At 53.5% G+C, this 21509-nt stretch overlaps 8 protein-coding genes across 8 annotated transcripts; 4 read left to right on the top strand and 4 right to left on the bottom strand.

Moving 5' to 3' along the window:
* Positions 1 to 1002: 1002 nt before the first annotated feature.
* On the bottom strand, positions 1003 to 1830 carry NCS57_00123400 (2EXR domain-containing protein; the record flags this gene model as incomplete). The annotated part of the gene is made up of 1 exon (XM_053051304.1): positions 1003 to 1830. The coding sequence occupies one exon, from the start codon at positions 1828 to 1830 to the stop codon at positions 1003 to 1005; it is 828 nt and encodes a 275-aa protein (XP_052919819.1).
* A 608-nt stretch (positions 1831 to 2438) lies between these two features.
* Positions 2439 to 4664, bottom strand: NCS57_00123300 (MFS domain-containing protein; the record flags this gene model as incomplete). The annotated part of the gene is made up of 7 exons (XM_053051303.1): positions 2439 to 2663; positions 2714 to 3171; positions 3228 to 3285; positions 3339 to 3377; positions 3426 to 3901; positions 3969 to 4351; positions 4402 to 4664. The coding sequence occupies 7 exons, from the start codon at positions 4662 to 4664 to the stop codon at positions 2439 to 2441; spliced, it is 1902 nt and encodes a 633-aa protein (XP_052919818.1).
* Positions 4665 to 8461: 3797 nt separating this feature from the next.
* On the top strand, positions 8462 to 11139 carry NCS57_00123200 (Carn-acyltransf domain-containing protein; the record flags this gene model as incomplete). The annotated part of the gene is made up of 3 exons (XM_053051302.1): positions 8462 to 8897; positions 8947 to 10929; positions 10985 to 11139. 3 exons carry the CDS (start codon positions 8462 to 8464, stop codon positions 11137 to 11139), a joined length of 2574 nt encoding a protein of 857 aa, XP_052919817.1.
* Positions 11140 to 11883: 744 nt separating this feature from the next.
* NCS57_00123100 (uncharacterized protein) lies at positions 11884 to 13991 on the bottom strand (the record flags this gene model as incomplete). Its single annotated transcript, XM_053051301.1, has 4 exons — positions 11884 to 12005; positions 12057 to 13601; positions 13659 to 13840; positions 13915 to 13991. 4 exons carry the CDS (start codon positions 13989 to 13991, stop codon positions 11884 to 11886), a joined length of 1926 nt encoding a protein of 641 aa, XP_052919816.1.
* Positions 13992 to 14959: 968 nt separating this feature from the next.
* Positions 14960 to 15918, bottom strand: NCS57_00123000 (uncharacterized protein; the record flags this gene model as incomplete). The annotated part of the gene is made up of 2 exons (XM_053051300.1): positions 15646 to 15918; positions 14960 to 15598 (listed from the first exon to the last, which is right to left on the bottom strand). The coding sequence occupies exons 1-2, from the start codon at positions 15910 to 15912 to the stop codon at positions 14960 to 14962; spliced, it is 906 nt and encodes a 301-aa protein (XP_052919815.1). The 5' UTR covers positions 15913 to 15918.
* A 383-nt stretch (positions 15919 to 16301) lies between these two features.
* NCS57_00122900 (uncharacterized protein) lies at positions 16302 to 17565 on the top strand (the record flags this gene model as incomplete). The annotated part of the gene is made up of 2 exons (XM_053051299.1): positions 16302 to 17103; positions 17156 to 17565. The coding sequence occupies 2 exons, from the start codon at positions 16302 to 16304 to the stop codon at positions 17563 to 17565; spliced, it is 1212 nt and encodes a 403-aa protein (XP_052919814.1).
* A 739-nt stretch (positions 17566 to 18304) lies between these two features.
* NCS57_00122800 (HET domain-containing protein) lies at positions 18305 to 20002 on the top strand (the record flags this gene model as incomplete). Its single annotated transcript, XM_053051298.1, has 2 exons — positions 18305 to 18457; positions 18797 to 20002. The coding sequence occupies 2 exons, from the start codon at positions 18305 to 18307 to the stop codon at positions 20000 to 20002; spliced, it is 1359 nt and encodes a 452-aa protein (XP_052919813.1).
* Positions 20003 to 20431: 429 nt separating this feature from the next.
* On the top strand, positions 20432 to 21469 carry NCS57_00122700 (Ribonuclease; the record flags this gene model as incomplete). Its single annotated transcript, XM_053051297.1, has 1 exon — positions 20432 to 21469. One exon carries the CDS (start codon positions 20432 to 20434, stop codon positions 21467 to 21469), a length of 1038 nt encoding a protein of 345 aa, XP_052919812.1.
* Between the last annotated feature and the right edge of the window lie 40 nt (positions 21470 to 21509).

The raw sequence follows: 21509 nt of genomic DNA, 5'->3' as shown, positions 1-21509 counted from the left end.
ATTGCACTTGCCTCTGCCTTTATCCTTACCATCCGTCAATCGCCGTGTACTCTAAGTGGGTTGGAGCCGGCCGTCTCCAAGCAACTGGATTGCCGGTGGGGCCGATGTCGTGATGGTCCGCAAAACGAGGTCAGGATCGTCAACCTGTTTAGCTGCTCCAAACCTACCCTACCCTGAACCTGGAGGCTTCCCAAGTGCCCGCTTTTGGCGAGATTGGACGAGCGAATGATGCATCATCATGGAACCCATTCTCCATGTCTGCTCATTTTGATGCACGATGAACCCTAGCATGCGCTAGATCGAGATGGCCGGTGGGAGGGAGTCTCTCCATTCAAGCGACACCCCTCTGTTCAACGTCACTCAGTTGCCAGCGATGAAGTTAGATAACGCTCACCAATTGATTGGTTGAGCGCCTGGTTTAACCCTCCTAATGTATCCAACGAGATGTTTTCTGGAAACTTTCATGGGATAGGTATGGTATGGTCAGCTCTTAGCAAGACAAGTCCAGTCTTCACGTGAACAAGGCTAGCATCATCAACGACCGCTGCTCGACTTCCGCCATATCTAATGCTCGACTCCCGTATGCAGGATAATGAGATAGGCTATTCCCCTTCTCCCCTATATACGCCTGAATTCAAAACCTCTGCAATGAGTATCGATGTTATCGTCATGTTGCCGACCCTTGGAGCGTCAGTCTGAGCCTTCGGCTAGAAGAACCACCGTGATCACTGTACCAGGACAAGCCGCTGAGAGGAGGATATTCATCTTTCCCCAACGCCAAATATGTGTATATATTTACAAGAGATCAAAATCTTGATCACTAGAGTCGGTTCGTGGTCGTTGGTTTGCAAGGCCAATAAAGGATCATCATTGATACACTCCCGTAAACTGTCTTGATAAAAAATTCCTCTATGTCTATAGCTTGAGCTCAACATGTAACCAACAATAAGCAAACCACATCTCACGAGCCGACCAGCGTGCCCCAAACCCAGTCTATGTCCCTCAAAGATCTGCTACAAAACTCGATAGGTCCTCTTCCTGAATCATCATCATCTGCTTATGCGCCATCCTCGAACTCGTCTTAGTCGTCGACCCGCCCAGCCACCCGCTCCAGATCTTCTGCATCACATTGTCCGGGCTCATCAGCTTACTACCCTTGACGGCCTCGTCATCTCCCTCGCCTACCGTCAGCAGGAGCCTCTCAATGGTAGGAAATCCATCAACGACGTGCCACAGACACCCGAAAACCTGGTCGCTCTCCTGGCGCGGATATCCTAGCTCGGCCAGCATGCAGGCCACGTGCCGTACCCTCCGCGTGTCCTCGCGGCGCAGGAAATACACCATGGGCGAGTTGAAGCCGTACGAGTCGTAAGCCTCCAACTCGCCCGCCAGCCAGACGGCGTCGAGCGCAAAGTTGAACCAGACCCGTGCGGGTGCCGAAACGGGCGTGTCCGAGAGGAGCTTGGAGATGCGCCAGGAAAATGTGAGCTCGTAGTGCTCCAGCGCGAGATATCGCGACTCGCGGTTGACGTGTAGGAGAACCGGTACTGATCTGCCGTGAGATCGCGAGTCGAGTTCCTTAATTCTTTCACCAAGGCGCTCATCGCGCTGCATACAGCAGACGACAACGATGCGCGGCTGGATGAGGTAGGACCATATCCTCAGGCGCAGCTCAGGAGGGAGCTGCGTGAACTGGGGAAATGCGGTGAGCGAGGAAGGCGATGTCTTCTTGGCATGTGGATGCTCCGAGAGGCCATCATCAAAAGTGCGAAACTCGAGCCAGAATCGAGGGTTCGGGCTCTGCTCCTCGTCAACCTCCATGTCCTTCATGATGGCGGGTTAAAGAGGAGGATAACGTGACTCAATTGGCCTAGAAAGTGTAAAAAACCGATATTCAAGCCAGGTCTGATGGGAAACTTCACGTTTTTGGCGGGGGTTGGAGATAAAATAGACGCATCGCATTCGCATCCATGTTTTCCCGTAAGGCCTAAAGTCAGGTCATGCGATTATTGCCGGGAATTGGTCCCAGCTAATCATTTGCTGTCACTGCAATACATAGGCGGCCCGACGGAACTTGGCGCTCCGTGTTCTTTGCTTTATCTAAGGAAACCTTGCTATCTCGAGAGGTTATAAGTTGCATTCCGGAGATATATGCGTGCCATAAGTACGGCAGAGTCAACATGTTGTAACCATCTATTTGATACAGAGCTGACTCCGAGGCGCCGATCTCGGCACCCTGATAATCAGTGTCACCGCCCGTCATGATAACACGTCTCACGGGTTGTCCAAGCAAGCTCTATACCGCCATTAAACAAACAAAGGGTATATTCTATCTTGCGCTTGAGAAATGTCATGGTCAAACAAATCGCTGTCTAAATACTATATCAATGCCCAACCCGTTAAATCAACTACCACTCCATCGCCCTCGATATTATAGTCTAGACTTGCTGGTCACCCCGCTCTCCCGAGCCTGTGCTTCCTGACCATCCCCTGCCATGCGAACTCTCGAGTCTATATCCCGCCTTTTCAACTCCAAACTTCTCCTGACCTCTAAGCAGCTTGAGAAGATAAGAGCCTTGAACCACGATGTCTGTTGGGCCCTCCGAGCTGGGAGGACCCTGGCCAAGCTTGACATTGCCAAGACAGGCTGCGAAGGGGAATGCCTGATAAAAGGTTAGATGACAATCAAGGACCGAGAGAGGTGTAAACTTACCAGTGCGACAAACGGGGTAATAGCAACGAATGCCCACACAACGCCCATCTTGGCATCGTGAATGGCCTGCCCCTTGAGCTCGCTGGATGAGGATGATGACTGAACTTCGGTAAAGTCGCTGCTGCTCGAGTCGATACCGGAAGTGTTGTTGAAGACAGTCGACATGATGGTCAACCCAATAGTGCCACCAAAGGGAACAGCAACGGCCATCAAGCCGATGACCGAAGCACGGAGGTTCTTGAATAGACCAATTCCATGAAGTGGCGAGGCCATGAATCGCATACCACTGCCACACCCGACAAGAGCCATCATCCCAAAGATGGTGCTGAGCTTCTCGGCCCAAATAGCCCAGCCAAGCAGGCCGATACCGATCGCTTCCACAAGAGTTCCCAGGAACACGCAGGGAAAGGTCATGCGGGGCCACCGATTGCACATGAAAGAGCAGATGTAAACACCAGCTATATGAGCGTGAGCAATAAATTCGCAGTGCGTCGGGTTACCTGAGGGGACAAACCTCCCAGTCCAGGAACAAAGTACAGAAGCTGCACACCAGCTTTATCAGGCTCGTAACCCTGTAACACTGTTAGATTACGCCTTGGTACAAACACAGCCTAAAAAGACATACCCTGACAGCAATGAAGTAGATGTTGCAGAAATAGAGCACCTATTCAAGTTAGAAACGTACACCATACCAAGAAGGGTCAACACTTACGGCGTACATGCCCATTCCTGTGGCACACTCGCAGTAGAAGAGAAGACCAATGTCTCTGTTAGAAATCAAGTCCCAGGGAATCATCGCCCGCTGCCAAGGAAGCTTCTCAGCCATGGTGTTTCCAGGAGCCAAGAGATACTCCCAGTATAGAAAGACACCGGTGCAGATGACTCCAAGAACGAGAGGGACAATCACAGCGGCTGAACCCCAGGGGTAGGTTGCGCCACCCCAAGTCATGGCGAGGATGATGAGGCCAAAGCCAAAGATGAACAGGAGCTGACCACCAACATCCACCGTCTTGAGCCTGGCAATGAACTTGGTCCTCCTTCCGGTTTCGGCGGTTTCGTTGAGCTCGGGGATGGGCTGAGGACCGAGAAGCTCTTTTCGTAGGATAAAGAAGACGATGACAAGAGCCACCACGGCAATAGGAAGGTTAATGGCAAAGCACCATCTCCAGTCCGCGTTGGTAAGATATCCTAACAGTCCATGTCAGTCCCGGCTATCTCCAAAGTGATGCGAAACCACAAGGGAAGAGCAACTTACCACCAATGACAGGGCCAATTGCATAAGAGATGCCACCCACAAGCGCAAAGATGGCCCAATTCCTGGCGTTCTCCTGTAGCGAGACCTTGTCGGCCAGAATGGTACGAACAACAACATTCAGGCCTGCTGCTGCAAGACCCTGGAAACCTCGACCAAGTAGAAGAACTGGGAACGCATTGGTAGGGGCACCTGTGCAGAGTGCGCTGCCGATCAGCATGAAGATGACGGCTGCGTTGAGGGAGGCGTTTCGGCCAAAGACATCGGCCATCTGTGCCCAGAAGGGGATGAAGGCGGCCGAAGTGAGGTTGAATGATGAGACAATCCAGTTCAGTTGTGAGATTTCATTAAAATCACCGGCAATCCAAGGTAGAGCGCTTGCGATACTAGGAAAGAGGTCAGCACCATGGGGGTTGCCAAATGACGAATTGCCTACATTGTTGAATCGAGGGCCTGAAGGGCAAAGGGTGCCACCAGGCCAAGAATGATCTTCCATCGGTATTTCGTAGCGGCTTTCTTGTCTGCAGCACAAGTTGGGCATGGCTCATTCGAGGGCTCAGATCCATCGCGGTGAATGCATTGTGGTTGCTTGTTTGTCGTCTCAGGCCGAGTCTCTTGGAGTTCCATGGATGGTGCGGGTGGCGTTGTTGGCGTTTTATTACGCTGTGACCGAATGGCCTTTTTGACTAACGAGATCATGATGCTTTACTAGTCTGGCGGAAGCTAAGGTTGAGAAATGTTATCAGTCAAAGAAGGTTGAGCGAGAGGAGGTAGTCAAGGGGGTTGAATAGTTGAAGAGTTGGATATGGGACTCGAGATGGAACTTAGAGAAGTGAGGTCAAACAACTATATTTATCATAAAACTCGAGAACAACCCTGTTCATGGATTCATCATCAACGTCCCACAATATCCTCAAGTTGTGGGTTGTTGATTGAAGCTTGAGTAGATCAATTAGCTACTGGGAGGCTGAGGCGTAATTCTCGAACATATCTTGAATGGCTTTTCCTATCCTAGAAGAGAAACAAAGATCTGAGCCAATGGAAAACCACAGGGACCTCTTTTCAGGGTTGTAATACGGTCGGATTGACCGTTCCGTATAGGATGCTATGCTCGTAGGGCTGTGAAGCGAGGCAGAAGCGGACCTCGAATGGCTTTCCAAAAATGGTATAGCGCCTGGCATTCTCGAATGGAACTCCGAAACAGGTTAGCGCGACCCTTTGACAGCTCGAATGAGATGCTCATTCTGGAAAAATCTCCTGGCAGTTTTCAACCGTAGACGACAACTCATGGAAATCATCACCATCTCCCTGTCATGGAGCTACACGATCTTACTCGTTGCGACGTAGATGAGGCCTCCCCAAGCGAAGAACGTGCCGGTATCCGTATGATATTCATCTTCCAGTGCTGGCCGCGTAAGATCACATTACTAGATCATCTACCATCACGACCATCATGTCAGGCAGACTGGGATATGATCAGATAGATGATTTTGTGTCAGAATAGTGCATGGTAATTGTGCTCGCTGATGAAACTTGCCGACAATCTCAAAGAAGAGCATAAGCTGGCTATAGAGCAAGGAAGCACAAGACACCTGCCCAACTAGCAGCAGATAGTCTGTAGGGAAGGAAGAATTTCCAGTCAAAAACCAGCGAAGTCGGTTGCGAACTGAAGTTGGGGAGGCTGCTATTTGATGTACAAGGTAATGATAGTGGGCCCCGTTCACTTGTCCGAAGCAGACCCATACCGTCCGGCTTTTGCTGAGTGTGGATCGAACCGGGGCCGGGGCCGGGCCTCCGGAAGAGGAGCAGCAGAGCCGGCCAAGGGCCCAGTTCGGCGGGACGGGTGGAGAACAACGCCGGGGTTTCGGATCAAACAATGACATCATATTGCACGTGACCTGTCACCTGACACCACCCCAAAACCTCGGTTGAAAGCCGAGCTGTGAGATATCCAAGCGCCAGCTGGTACACGCTTGAAATAGCGTTGCAGAATCAAATTTCCTCGAGATCAGACAAGAGAATCTAGTCACAGTAATGAAAATTCTTCTACAGATACAATGCTCATGCCGAGAGATGCCCGTTTTGAGGTGATAACAGGGTGCAAGGTCCAAGGTGTAAGCAGGAAGGTGCAAGGCAGGGTTACCCCGCGGGATCCCCCATCTTCCTTCCCCCCAATTGCCACGCTGGACGAGCGCCCTCCTCAAGCCAGAATCCAGGAAAAGAAGTAAAAATTTCCCCATGAACAATGTCTCGGCCTCGAGCGTTCGTCCAACAACCTAGCAAATCCTGCAGGCCTTCAATGACACGCCATCCAGTCACCTTTGGAGGATCTAATCCACCCACACACTGCCTGCTCTCTTCCGTGGTGCCCGTCATCGGCCTGCTTTTTTGGCGCCGCTCCCCACTGCGGGAACCACGTTTCGGGGCGCGGCCATGACGAAATGAAGCTGTGGTATCGAAGCTTTTTTTCCCTGGCGTCCTTTGGACCGAACCGAGAACGGCCCTGACCGTGGCCGGCCGTCCCAGCCGTTCGCTGTCCGTCCAGCATAGCACACCCTCCAGGACCGGCTCCGTTGGCCCTCGGGAATGCGAACACTGCCCAGCAGCATGGAGACCAGTACCGCAATGTTATTCCCTGTCAGATCTGAAAGCTCTGCGCTGTTGTCGGTTCCCTGTCTTCCCTTGCCATCTCTCGGCTTGGCTCCTTGCCACACACCCTTGATTGTTATCACACCCTCTTGAACAATCCTCGTACAGGACATTAAAGTCTTCATTCCGTCTCGGATAGCACCGGTATCACGGCGGAATTTTCTCGAGCAAGAAGCAACCCGGAGAAATAATTACAAGCCATGATTTTGAGGTCTCTCCGCGTAGAGCTTTACCCAGCGCTCCCGCTTGCGTCGGCCATGCCGGTTGCGAGCAAGTCTAGCCTAGAACACGCCCCGGATCGTCAAACTTGCTACCGGCACCGAAATGTGGCCCAGAGAGTCTGCGATCCCTGGATACTAATCGGCCAGGTATGAATGGGCCAGCGTCAGCCCAGGCGACGACTGCGACCCATGACGCCGGGGCCGGTCTTCTCCAAGTCCCACTCTAGCTGTCTTGAATTCGCAAGCGGCCATCGCGCCCACCCAAACATAGTGACACCAGGAACGTCCATCACATCAGATCAGATAACCTTTCAAACTCTGGCCGGCACATGAAAGACATCAGACCATTAGACCGCGGCACTCGACTGCCCCCCAGGCATCTCGAGGGCGCGTGCGCACAGCAGCAGGAGGGCACAAACAGCCACAAGAGAGGGGAAGAGAGACATGGCATTGCCACCTGACGAGACCCCAACTTCGGTAATGCTCTCGCAGCTGATTTCCCCTCATCACAGGTTGAATCGTGGGGTTCGGGGTTCAGCGTTCAGACTGTCATCCCAGGCCGGACACTCTCCGTCATAAGCTGGCCAAAACGCTGGAGAAGCACACCTATCCAGCCAGTTACACGCCGCCCCTCGGCCTCCAACTTGTCTTGGGAGTGGATCCTGTTCAGACCGTCCCCGGTCCAGGCTTAGGCCGATTGACTCTGCTCTCCGTCACGGCTCCGAGTCTGGCACCGTTATTGCCAACATCCCGTCGTCCGAAGACAACCTCCAGCTTAGACGGCTTCTGATTGCTGCGAGGCTACTGCTCGGGAGCCTTCCGTGACGGCACAGCGCCCCTCCAACCCGAGCGACACGTTGCGAAGAACCGTTCCTGGCTCTCCTAGGTACCTACTTGTCTGCTCTTGGATGCCACCCGTTTGTCCAGGTACATAGCCGGCCAGCCTCGTGCTTCTTTTGATGCCTCGAGTCCCCTGCCCTGTCGCAACCTGCCTCAGACGCTTTGTCCAGTGATACCGTCCCACCGACTCGGCATCAACTTGTTCTTACCGGCTCTCGTCTCGCTCGGGGTTTTCTCGCCTTCTGCATAGCTGTGCGCTGTGGCTCCGTCCCGTCCCCGGTAAGTCTCCGTGCCTGGATCGTTCTACCTCGATACTCCCTGCACCCACGTTCGTTCGGCACTGCTGGCTGTCGGACCTGCGGAGAAGTCTCATCACCTACCGTTTGCCTTGACAGGCCTGCTGGCCCTATCACAACCGTTGCCTGCCCTCACTCCCCCAGAAGCCATCCCTCTTGCTCGGCTACCCCCAGTTGAGTGCGGAGGGTGTGCGGAGGGTGCGTGGCGGGTCCACTTGACTCTTGTCTAAGTCAGCGAGGTCATGGCCGTTTGCTTTATATCAGAGCCCTATGCCCTCTCGAGTTGATCCTTTGGACTCTGTTACCCACCAACCCATCTCTTCCAATACTAGAATGCCCATCGTGTAATGCCAGACTATTTCCTCCAAGAAAACTGTCACTACTTTTACCGCACCGCTCTCCGCGGCCTCAACGTTAGCACAAGCGTGTCACCTCTTTACGCTTAGACTTCGTTTTCTCATCGACTCCTACGACCCTCACAACTGACACCATGACTCAAGTCCGCACCTTCACCCTTCCCCAGCCTCTTGGAGAGAGACTCTCTGAGCCTACTCCCAAGTCGGCACCCATCGACGCCTCCGTTCCTCGTTCTGTCCCTGAGATCCCCGAACTTCCTCAGCAACGACGTGACTCGTCCGCCAGACTCAACGGCGACTACAAGCGAGTTCCCATGGCTACCTACAGCGAGTCCAAGAAGGAGGGCGGCATCACCTTCTCTGGCCAGGACAAGCTCCCGAAACTCCCCATCCCTGAGCTGGATGCCACCTGCAAGCGATACCTCGAAGCCCTTAAGCCCCTCCAGACGGTCCGGGAGCACGCAGAGACTCAGCATGCTGTGAACGAGTTCCTCAAGGGCGATGGCCCTGAGCTGCAGGAGAAGCTGAAGGCTTATGCCCAGGGAAAGACCAGCTACATTGAGCAGTTTTGTATGTACTACTTCCTTCACTCTCTCAAATCATCACTGACACTTGGCAGGGTATGATTCCTACCTAAACTACGACAACCCCGTTGTTCTCAACCTCAACCCCTTTTTCCTCCTGGAGGATGATCCGACCCCCGCTCGCAACAACCAGGTCACCCGAGCGGCATCCCTAGTTGTCTCATCCCTCGAGTTTGTTCGAGCCGTCCGTAAGGAGGAGCTTGCCCCAGACAAGATCAAGGGCACCCCCCTGTGTATGTACCAGTTTTCACGACTTTTCGGCACTGCCCGAGTCCCTACCGAGGCCGGTTGCCAGATCGAGCAAGACCCCGAGTCGAAGCACATTGTCGTCATGTGCCATGGCCAGTTCTACTGGTTTGATGTCTTGGACGACAACTCGGATCTCATCATGACCGAGAAGGATATTTCCATCAACCTGCAGACCATCATCGATGATGCCACTCAAATCCCCATTCAGGAGGCTGCAAAGGGCGCCCTGGGTGTCCTGAGCACTGAGAACCGCAAGATCTGGTCCGGACTTCGAGACGTCCTGACCAGTGAGCCTGATTCCAACAACGCTGACTCTCTCGGCATTGTCGACTCGGCTCTCTTCGTCCTCTGCCTGGACTACACGGAGCCTGCCGATGCTGCTGCTCTGTGCCAGAATATGCTTTGCGGCACCAGTGAGATTGAGAAGGGTGTCCAGATCGGAACTTGCACCAACCGCTGGTATGACAAGCTCCAGATCATTGTCTGCAAGAACGGAAGCGCCGGAATCAACTTTGAGCACACGGGCGTCGACGGTCACACGGTTCTTCGGTTCGCTAGTGACGTTTATACTGACACCATCCTCCGTTTCGCCCGCACCATCAACGGCATGGCCCCTTCGCTCTGGGCCTCATCCAGTCCGGATCCCTCCAAGCGTGACCCTGAGAGCTTTGGCGATGTCAGCGTTACTCCCCGGAAGCTCGAGTGGGACATGATTCCTGAGCTCAGCGTCGCGGTCCGATTTGCTGAGACCAGGTTGGCCGACTTGATTGAGCAGAACGAGTTTCAGACCCTGGACTTTAGCCACTACGGAAAGAACTTCATCACCTCGATGGGCTTCTCTCCCGATGCCTTTGTCCAGATGGCTTTCCAGGCTGCCTACTACGGTCTGTATGGCCGAGTTGAGTGCACTTACGAGCCGGCCATGACCAAGATGTTCTTGCACGGCCGAACTGAGGCCATCCGAACTGTCTCTCCCGAGGTTGTCGACTTTGTCCAGAGCTTCTGGGCTGATAACCCGGCCGAGTCCAAGATCGAGGCGCTCAAGAAGGCTTGCCAGAAGCACACTGCCAACACCCGACAGTGCTCCAAGGCTGAGGGTTGTGATCGCCACCTCTATGCCCTCTTCTCTGTGTGGCAGAGGAGCCTGGATGAAGACCTTGACAGCAACTTGAACAGTACAGGTTACTCTAGCCCCGATGGGTACTCGGACCGTGTGGGATCGCCTGTCAGCAACGGTTCATTTCCATCTACAGATGGTGTCGAGGTGAAGCCCTCCTCGCGCGAGCGCGGATACAGCACCAACTCTCGTTCGCGGGATCAGAACCCTCTGCCTCTCATGTTTGCCGACTCTGGATGGGACAAGCTGAACAACACCATCATCTCTACGTCCAACTGCGGAAACCCTGCTCTTCGCCAGTTTGGATTCGGCCCTACCTCTGGAGATGGTTTCGGTATTGGATACATTATCAAGGATGATGGACTCGCTATCTGCGTTGCCAGCAAGCATCGTCAGACCAAGCGTTTTGTCGACACCCTCGAGAGCTACCTCCTCGAGATCCGCCGCATCCTGCGCATCAGCAACCGCAAGATGTCTACCGGCAAGGCCAGCCGTGCTCGAGAGGTCGAGGTCGAGAGGCCCAAGCCCATCAGCCGAGTTAAGAGCCGTGGACGCCCCATCACTGCCGTTGACAGCCTCCGTTCAGCCACCGGCACAACCTCTCCCACCAACGAGAGCAGTACCTTCAGTGAGGATGACGAGATGGGTGGATGTAAGTTTCTAAGCCAAGTCCTTTGTATACAACTCGTTACTAACAATACTCCCAGATGGTTTCTTTGATGCTGGCATGCTTCTGCAGGCTCTCAAGGCTCGCCACGTGCAGTTTGAGACGACTACGGAGACGCGGGCTTCGGAACGGGCGGCGCAGGCACAGGCCCGTCGTCGTGATATTGGAAAGAAGTTGAGGCTGATTGATTACTGAGCATCGTATTACATGACATCGCATTGCATGGTGTTTTCGGAGCACATGTTTTGTCTTTGGACAGGCAGGAAGAAGCCTGATGAGTGTTTTGTGTGTCTTGGGCGCCTAGGAGCAAGTTTGTCTCTACGAGTTAGAGTACGGCTTTGTTTTTTTGGAGATTGCTATTTGTAGTCTGGGTCGGCTGATAAGCTTGGCTACACTTCACCAGAGTAGATGAACTCGAGGTTAACATTTTCAACCATGATGTGGATATTTCAGTGACCTATTTGACATACTACGTGCATGCATCGTGAATAAGTATCCCTGAGTTGGTGTGTTCAAGATTTGCCCTCTGGAGTGAAATTGTCGTCGGATCCCCTTCTCGATAGCATCAATCTGCACCATTCACATGGCATGGATGAAACATCATTTGTTGTCACTGGCTCAACGTGAACGTGACCGCAAATTCATTACAACAAGTCCTCGACTTGAATCACCCTGTTTCATGAATGGTATACAACCTAACCGCCCTAACAACACATAAATCGTAACGTCGACCTCTTGTTCAATACGACTCCCTTCGAGGCCAGAATTCGACAATGGCTTGAAACCCTCAAACCCACTCGTCCCGAGGTTACCAACAAAAAAAGAGGGATGCCTCCAGCAAGAAAAACTCCTTTTCCCTGCGCCGCCAGACACAACGGCAACAGGTCCCAGTATATACACGAAACTCCTCCCAGGGTGACAACGCCGTCTTGCACACGATCATGCCATTACGGACAGCTGGGACTGCTCTCCTTCTGTTGGTTGGGATGTCACCTCGCATCCCTGGGAAAAGAAGATGCGCGCGGGCTTGTCGTAGTCGTTTGTTATGCTGTAGTAGTTTCCTGCAAGGGAGTTAGTCGCTAGTAGTCTTCAATATCAAGGGATCAACACACCTCTTGGTACAAACCACATGCCTCCGGCGGAGAGCCGGAACGAAGCTTCGTTGACCGTGACAAGCACCTTTCCAGAATGTAGAAAGAAGACCATGTGCATCTTGCGCGAGTTCTTTGGGCGCTTATCGGAGCCCGGGGGTAGATCGACAATACCAGCACCAATAAACGGCGTCGTGAGCGTCTTGGCGAAGCGGAACGTCGTGTCGTGGATGTCCTTAGTCTGAATGGCGTTGCCCGCTATCGCCACACGATCCTCCATGACCTCGACGGGCTCGTCGTCGGCCGGGGGGTGTAGCTCGTGCTCCGGCTCCCACAGGATGACCTCGCCATTGACAACGCCTGGGTTGAGCTCCCAGTCCTCGAGTTCAACCTCTGGAGCACGTTTGGGTCTGCCCTTTGCACGGCCCCTGGCCTTCTTAACAGGCGCCTCCTCTTGAGGTTTGCGGATAACCTCCTTGATGGTGGTCAATACAAACTTATCCCGGCCCGTCACACCGTCAAACTCTTCCTCCTCCTGGACAACCTTGTCGCCTCTCCACCAGTCCAGGGGCTTGAAAGAGTGGCGGCCAGATCTCGTCGTCCGAACCTCTTCTGCATCGTGGCGAACAGACACAAGGCCTCGCGACTTGGGCATTGGCGGACCGCGTTGAAGAGCGGCGAACGAAGTCTCTCCAGCCTCTTCTGCTGGAGCTTTGCTGCGTGGTGGCCTTCCTTTGGGCCTGCCCGGAGCCTTTGATGCTACCGCCTTGGCCGCTGGTTTTGAAGGCTTGACAGGTGCAGTACGCTGTTTCTTGGCCTGGGGAGCGCTCTCTTCAGGCTCTGGTTCTGAGACCTCGTCTTCAGGTTGGTCATCCTCTTCTGGCTCTGGCTCTGCTCTTCGTTTTCTTGATGTTGGGGCTGCTTTAGGTTGCTTGGGCTGAGGAGCAGGCTTGTTCGGTTTCCTTCCTCTCTTGGGCGCCACAGGCGCGGCGTCTTCCTCGGACTCCTCCTCAACAGGCTCCTCCTCGACTGGTTCCTCCTCCGGTTCTTGTTGCACAGGCTTGGGCCTTGGGGGTCGTCCACGGCCCTTCTTAGCTGCGACGGGCTGCTTCACGGGAGGTTCGTCTTCTTCTGATGGGGGTTCTGAATGCTCGGGTTCAGGTTCGGGTTCGGGCGACACAGAGTCTCCATGCATGGCCTCGACCATCTGCAGCGACTGCTCCAAAAGATCCATGTTGTCGGACACCTCTTCTTCCTGCTCGGGCTCGTCGGCGTCCTCTGTCTCGTCCGCATCCTCCTCCTCCTCTTCCTCGGGAAGCGAGCCGTTGATTCCATTCGCGCCACCTCGTGGGCGTCCTGAGGACTTGGCTCCAAAGTCGAGTTTTCGCGTCACGGTGGGATCACGCTCCTCGGCAATGGATCGTCGCGTTGGTGACGAGAGGTGTTCTAGGTTTCGATTCCTTCGGGCGGGAGATAGTAATTGTGTCTTTACGGGTGACCGACTGCGAGGAAGAGGGTACGGTATGCTTCGCTCCTTAAGCAGGGTTCGCGGACCCGGTCCTGCACCTGTGGTCATGTTAGTCTTTGGTGGTGCCCGTGTGTGCATGTTTGGAGCTGGCGCACTCGTCTCAATGTCCATATCCTCGCTGCCTTGGTCGTCGTCGTATTGATCATCATCGTCATCGTCGTCGTATTGCTGATTGGCTTTGGAAGGTCCCCTCTCTGGCGAAGAGAGGAGATCATCCAGCGGTTGCATGCCATACTCGTCGCGCTCTCCAGTATCAATCAATTCCACGCCAGTTTTTCTGGAAATGCTAAGTTAGAAATCTGGGATTGACGCGCATGGTGGAAATGTCGAAATTCGCGGGCGCAAACTCACCGACCACGAACGCCGAGCTGGTGGAAAGCTTGCGGCTCGGCAGCCTCGCTACGCCTGGGGCCACCGCGAGGGGCCATGATTTTTGTGTCGTCGGTGTTCTCTTGTGTTTGTTGGTCTTGAGACCCTGCGTCGTTTGGTCGGTCGTGATGTTGACGTGCGAGGTTCGGAAGTGGGATGCGACGAGAATACAAGACGCGCCGGGTGACGCGGTTGGTGTTGTTGAAGACCGGGTCGGGAGCTTGGGGCGTGTTTAGAGGGTCCCCAGTTAATGCTCCCGTCGCCCAGTGGAGGTCACACACCGGCACAGTGGGCCAGGTACCGTGAGGTAGTACCACTACCACATCAACGCACCAATTAACGATTGATACGCCGAACAACAACTTGACAACAACAAAGCGGGTGTACAATTGCCCGCGGTCTCTTGAATCTTGCCTAGGCATGTGATCTGTGATTCGATTCTAGGCTGAAGCCATCCTGCGGTTTACCAAGTGGACCCCGTACATGCTTCAAGGGCAATGTACTTAAAATACTCGAACACCTCGAACATCAAAGAAACAAACCAAGAAATAATCACAGTTAGTGAATTCTAGTACATGTAAGGTGTGCTCCGTACCAGGTCAATCTTGCCCCTCCCTTTCTTTTAAAGTATCTTGGACTTGGGCGAGGGTATCGCGGCCAAGGCTCTGGATCCACACCAGGGGTTCAACAGTGAATTTGACTGATAATATATGTCGAGAGTCATGGTATGACATGACATACAAAGACCTAGAGGCGCTATTCCCATAGACAGAAGAAGCACGAGGCCTACAACAGACACGGTTCGCTGATTCAGAGGGAGTTACAAAACCCGTGTTTTTCAAAGCATCTAGTTCGATATGTGTCAAATGTGGTCTCGAAGTTCATTACTTTCTCGTCTATACGGCATCTATTTCTAATATCATAAACGCAACGAGATTAAAGTAATATTAGGGATAAATACATGATGGCATTTATGATTAGGATGCTAACAGATACACTACTAAAACAAACAACGTACACTCCACCACTAATCATCATCCCACGACCGTAGCTTGCTACAATACTCTGGATTTGGTAACCCTCTCACCTTCGTCTCAATCTCTTCGTCCTCAATCATCTCGTCAAACAAAGCTAGATCAGCAGCCCTATGATCACTGACGTCCTGAGCACCCAGCGCACCCATGAGAACGTGTGGTTCCGTCCACGAGGAACCAAAGTCGACCAGCAGCCCGTTTCGAAAGTTGTCTATCCGGATGTCCTTGTTGTAGATCTTGAACTTGTTTAGATCTCTTATGCCTTTGAGTATCCTCTTTGCGCTCTTCCCGTTTACGCCTGGGTCTCCTGGCACATAGTCCTTGACGATGGCTCTAGGTCGACAACCACCTTTGACGGTTTGCTGAAAGTCAATGTCGACATCGTCCAGGCCAAGATCAACCCCTCGATTATTCAATGATCTCTCGTCCGCCTTCTTCAGGAACATGTAACCGTGGCAAGGAACTGCCACACCCTTCAACTTGCCTCTCCTTGTGGCACCTTCGATTCGACCGTAAGCTCGACACTCGGCATAAAAGGGGTCGGTGTAGTAAGCCGCCGTCTCTAGAGGTGTATCTTCACCCAGGAGGGGGCCCCAGTAGTACTCAGAGCTCCAAGGGTCATAGAATTTGAACTGTTCAGGTCAGAAACTTGTGGCTTATACAACGGGGTCGTACGTACTACTTTGATAGCGTATTGCTTCTTACGTATAATCGCCCGAAACACATAACCCTCGGCTCCAGCGCCGTCACCCCTGCCATCGTCTAACCTCTCCATCCATTGTATTGGCGATCGATGATACTGGAACTGGTGTAGCTTTGGACCCGCGCAGGGCGGTAGGTCGTTGATGGACGAGGCCTGGGTTTGGGAGCGCTTCCTCGACATCTTGAGGTGTGGACAGGTGTCTATAGCCTCACCAACCGGACAGCTCAAAGATAATGCCCTCATAGTAATGCCCCCTTGACGATCGCTTGAGCTCGACTCCAGCGGCTCCTCCCACCTCTCGGAAGCTAGGGAGCAACCGACGTGCATGGCGTGACGCTTCAGCGGCGGGGTCTCGACCAACCATGGACGTGTATGCTGTCTCATTCAGCTATCATCACCAACATGCAGCATCCGTGATGCTGTGTCGTGGGCCTCAGATCAGCTCGACTTCCTAATTAGATGGTAGCGCCGGGTATCTCGACCAGCCTCGTCTGCGATTTGCGTCTTTTAAATAGCCCCCTGTCTCGGAATGGACCTCGACTGGCCGATGTGATCTGTGTTACATTCCAGAAGTCGTACGCTCTCGTAGTACTTATACCCCTCCTCCCATATTCCCTCTGTCCTTCCTTGATATGGAGTCTCGCCCCCCGGCAACCTCTATCTTTCAACTCCTTACGGCCAAGAACCCCGAAGTTGTTCACATTGAGCCCGAAAGCAAGAAACTTACAAGTTCGCACAACTATTTCTATCCCAAGGAACTCCAACCATGGGATGAGTTCAACTTCGAGACACTGGAGGACGTCTTCACGGGTGCTCTGCTGCGTGAGGCCCGCCAAAACGGCCGTTCTCTGCCCGCATATCCAACCCTCATCCCCGAGCTCGATTGCGTTATCAGCGACGAGAAGTCAACTATGAGCTTGATCATCAAATGGAACGAGGCAATTGTTAACATGGCTCTGATATCTGTTCGAGACGAATTTCACCCGAGCCTTTGGAACTCTAAGACGAGAAAGCACGAGAAGCAAGACGCCGAGCCTTTTCCAGCCCGTCGGGGGAAGCGCAGACAACCACCGAGGCATAGCTCCCAATCCCATCGCGTGCAAAAGCCGGAGAAGAGTCGCCTGTCTGCGTTGAGACCCGACTCTGGCGCCGTGTACCATGCCTTATCACCAGACGAGCATGGCTCTCCAAAGGCCAAGGAGAGGTTCCCCAAGGAATACAAGCCGGCATCGAAATGGTGTAGCGAACAGTTCTTTCGAAGTGGCTTTCTCAACAACAAGGGGAAAATGAAGAAGGGAATGATAATGAAGAACTATTGCATGCCAATAAGGCAAGCCTTCACCTACTGCGTCACCCACGCCTGCCGTTACGGATGCATCTTGACCTGCGGCGAGGCCTTTATTTTCCGGGTGAGGCCACGGGCAGGACCTCCTAGTTCGTACCGGCAATCTTGAAGTTGTACAAGTATTCCAGCTGACGAGACTAGAGAAAAATGGCAGTGACAGTCAGGAGGCCCTGACAAAAAGCCTGAGGGATGATGGACTCCTCGAGTACGTCTCGATCCCCTGGACGAACCACTACCAAGGCGATATCGACAGTTATAAAGACCTGACTGCGAACCTGGCACTGTGGTTCGTACACGTTCTCGCGGGGAATCGCTATTGGGTCGACTGGAGGTACTCCCCCCTGACTGCCGAGGAGCCGCAAGTAGGTCGGCTGTCCGAAGCGACCACAGAGCCGAGCTTTGAGTCTCGAGAATCTGACGACGAGTCGGATAGCTCTGAGACTACCGCGCCATTGGGCTACACGCCCGTCTCTATGAAGGATGGGGAGTATTCAGTGGGAGAGGATGCGATTCATTTCTCCTTCTCGGAAAGTCACGACTTTACCAAGTAGGCATGATTTGTCTCGCACCGACGTGAGATGAATACACGATATTGAAGCAATAAATCTTCCAAAGTTATGGAGAGTTGGCCAATCTGGATCGTTCATGACGTTTCTCTAGTTTGACCCCCCTGGCTCCTGCCCTAACGCAGCTCCTAAGTCTTGTTCCTTCCTCTAAGATACTTGCGCGTTGCTGCTTCCCTATATAAGTCGGAGCATGTGATCACAATCTGCCAGTGTCTATCCAAATCTTGGTATGAGTCCATTTGAGAATCTTCAAGACTTGCCAACCTACCGCATTCTCTTGACACCAATACGCCTTCATTACTGTGCTATTATCATTATGTCGGAACCTTCCGAAGACCACTCTTCTCCGTCACTCCTAAATATTCTCCCGTTTGACAGCGAATACCCCAGCTCGTTGCCGACCGTAGAGATCAGGCATTCCAGTTCCGATTTGTGCGCTACTTGCTCAAGCCTGCCACTACAAGCAGTTCTCGGGAGAGTTACACCATTGATCAACATTCGAATAAAAGTTGCCGACGTTGGAACCTATTACCAGAAGCAACCGGCCTACCCTCCTTGTGCCCTGTGCAGCCTGTTATGTGGCTCGCGCATAGACTCTCCAGAGCTTACCGAGAAACTCAACAACGATCAAGGCGGCGAAGAGCTTGTTGCATTGAGCTTTCTTCGTCACTGCTACAGCACTATCGGACATGGGGCTCCAGCCACATGTGGCAATGACTCCATCATGTTGACCCTCGCGCCATCAGGTTTCCACCGCAGCGACGTCCATCTTCTGCCTTCTATTCGACAGGCCCTGGAACAAGGTGCAAAGAACAAAGGGTGTCTAGTTGCTCGAAGGAGCGATAGTTGTGAGCCACCGGGTATCACGGCCCGGATCGTTAGTCGAGAGTTTGACAGGTTGCTGGCCAGATCATGGGTTACCTATTGTCAACATCACCACAAGCCACTGTGCTCAAGAACTGGCAGGGAAGTTGCAGGGCTTTGCTTGCTGGACTACCATTCGCTTCAAGTGAAGCCAGCTCCAAAACATGCCCCTTACGTCGCTCTGAGCTACGTATGGGGTTCCCCCGAGATGGTAGAATTGCCTTTCAGATTTGGTGGCATTACAAAATTCGGTGACCTGACCTCACTCCCCTACACCCTTGCCGATGCTATTCGGGTTACCATCAAGTTGGGATTCCGATATCTCTGGATGGATCTGTGCTGCATCGACTAGGATCACGAGGGGGCCAGAGATCATCAGATGGAACAGATGAACCTGATATATCACAACGCAGAACTGACCATTATTGCTGCTGCCAGGAGCAGTGTGGAATACGGGCTGCCGGGAGTGGGAGCGGGATACCGCCCACGGAGCATACAACAAGTTGTCAAGATTGGCAACATCGAAATAGTGCCCACCATGAGGCATCCTCACGCCGTCATCCAAACGTCAAAATGGTCGAAAAGGGCGTGGCCTTTCCAAGAAGGCATTCTCAGCCGTCGCCGCCTCATTTTCACCGACGACCAAATGTACTTTGAATGCGATGGTATGAACTGTCATGAGAGCGTCACGAATGTGCCAAAAAGGAACGACCATTGGAGCAACTTGGAATACTGCCAGCAAATTGAGAGCTCGCTGGATCAGCTGCATGCTCCACACAAGCGCGAATTCGACCGCACATTGCGACCTGGAATCCTGGGATGGAACGATAAGCGGCCCTTTGGCCAACCTGTCCGTCCGGGCTCGCATGCTGCCTTTGTGCGGTTCCTGGAAATGATACAGGTATACTCGGCCAGGGAGCTACCGTGTCCTTCCGACGCCCTCAAGGCATTCGATGGTATCGCCAGCAAGTTTGAAGTTCTTCCGGACAGAATCGACCAGATCTGGGGCATTCCTTTCTATTGTAACGAAGAAAGGACCCTGGAGGAGACTTTTGTGGCCGGGCTTGCTTGGAATCACACGGGAAGGGCGGGCTATAGCCTAGAAGGGCTGCCTGAGCCAAGGGACATATTCCCGACTTGGTCGTGGATGAACTGGTACGGCGAGGTCGAGTATCGCGAGCTTGATCTATACAAAGGCGGATACAAGTCTGCCTTCAAGAGTGCCGTGGCATCTGTTGTCCTGGAAGCCGACGACGGGTCACTGCTCACCCTTTCCGAGTACCTGGAGATTTTTCAGGCTGGAATCAATCGTTCCGACAACCCCGAGGCAGTCCGGTTAGAAGCATGGGTTTTCCCACCATCTGCTTTTGTTGTCGTCGAGGGCTCTCACTTGACGTTGTTTGGGCACCTTACATGTCTACATATATCGATTGCAGATAATCCATTCTACGCAGGTCTGGCGAGTCTGGCCCAGAGGGGTTTGGAGTTTAAAACGGAATGGATATGCATTTATCTGGGCTCTGTCGAGAGCAAGAAGATCAGCCTGGTTGTCCGCTAGTCGTGCGACGGCTGGGAGCGGGTTGGTCTGCTCTTTACATGGGCCGACCAAGTAGACCAGTGGTGCGAGAACAACCCTCGGCGGATAGTTCGCCTTTTATGATTAGACATTGGCAAGATAAGCGTCGCCATGGAAGACGTGGACGCCGATAACGATGAGATTGGATTGTGTTGTTGTCGCTATCCGTATAGATGATAGAATTGAAGCGATGGATGTTAGCGGACGATGGGTACGTACCGATGGAGTGGAGCCAAGGTGCTTAACGCGTCTCGACGCGTCTCGCTCAACTCTAACCTCATCATGATAGCTTAGGACTCAAATATGCTACTTGACCAGGACACATCCCCATTCACCAATTGACCTTGGTATCAGCTGTGTTACCCGCTACTATTGACCTTGGCACTCACAAATCCGACTCGACCCTCCATCATGACAGACTCGCCACCAACCGATGATGTCCAAATGGACGCCCCTGTGGACGCTCCCATCGACGACACTCCCTCCTCCTCTTCAACCTATATCCCACCCTCAGTTCACACTGAAGCCGCCCTCGCCGGTGCCTCCTTCACCCACGTGGTCGTACCGCCCTCTCTCCTCCCATCCTCCCCTGAGGATCCCGCCTCGGCCGTCCCATGCTGCCTCGGCGTCGACGAGGCCGGCCGCGGGCCCGTCCTCGGCCCCATGGTCTACGGCGTCTTCTTCCTCCCGTTGACCATCTCGGACTCCCTCCTCCGTGACACACACCACTTTGACGACTCCAAGGTCCTCACGCCCGCCGTCCGCTCCAAGCTCATGCGCACCATCTGCACCCCCGGCTCCGACCTGCACACCGAGTGCGGATGGGCGATCAAGGCCCTCTCGGCGAGGGATATCAGTGCTGGCATGCTCCATCCGACGACACCTTATAACCTCAACGCTCAGGCCCTCGATGCCACTGTTGAGCTCATCAAGGCTGCCTACGCCGCAGGCGTCAACGTCCAGGAGATCTACGTCGACACTGTCGGACCCCCCGCCGCCCACCAGGCCAAACTGCAGCGCTTCTTCCCCACAGCGAAGATCACAGTGACAAAGAAGGCCGATAGCTTATTCGCATGCGTCAGTGCTGCGTCGGTATGCGCCAAGGTAACACGCGACGCGACCCTGGAGGTGCTATCCGAAGCGAAGGGAGAGCTCACCGAGGACGGCATGGGTTGGGGTTCTGGATACTCGTCTGACAAGCGGTGCACCGGGTGGATGAAGAACAGCATGCACCCGCTGTTTGGATGGGGTCACGAGTGCCGGTTTAGTTGGGGGACGTCCAAGGATATGCTTGAGGGCAAGGCGAATGGCGTCAAGGTCGAGTGGCCGCTCGAGGATGACGGCGAGACGAGCAGAGTTACAGACTTTTTCACTACGGCCGACAACGATAAGGAGTCATCAGAGCTGGGTAATTGGTTTGGTACACCTGCGGGTTTGGAGGCATTCTAATTGTTGGGATTCTTGTTGAAGCGTCACAAGAGATATACAT

Source organism: Fusarium keratoplasticum, chromosome 1 (assembly GCF_025433545.1).
Source record: "Fusarium keratoplasticum isolate Fu6.1 chromosome 1, whole genome shotgun sequence".
Taxonomy (NCBI): Eukaryota; Fungi; Ascomycota; class Sordariomycetes; order Hypocreales; family Nectriaceae; genus Fusarium; species Fusarium keratoplasticum.
Note: the sequence above shows the minus strand (reverse complement) of the source record. Positions and strands in the feature narration are given on the sequence as shown.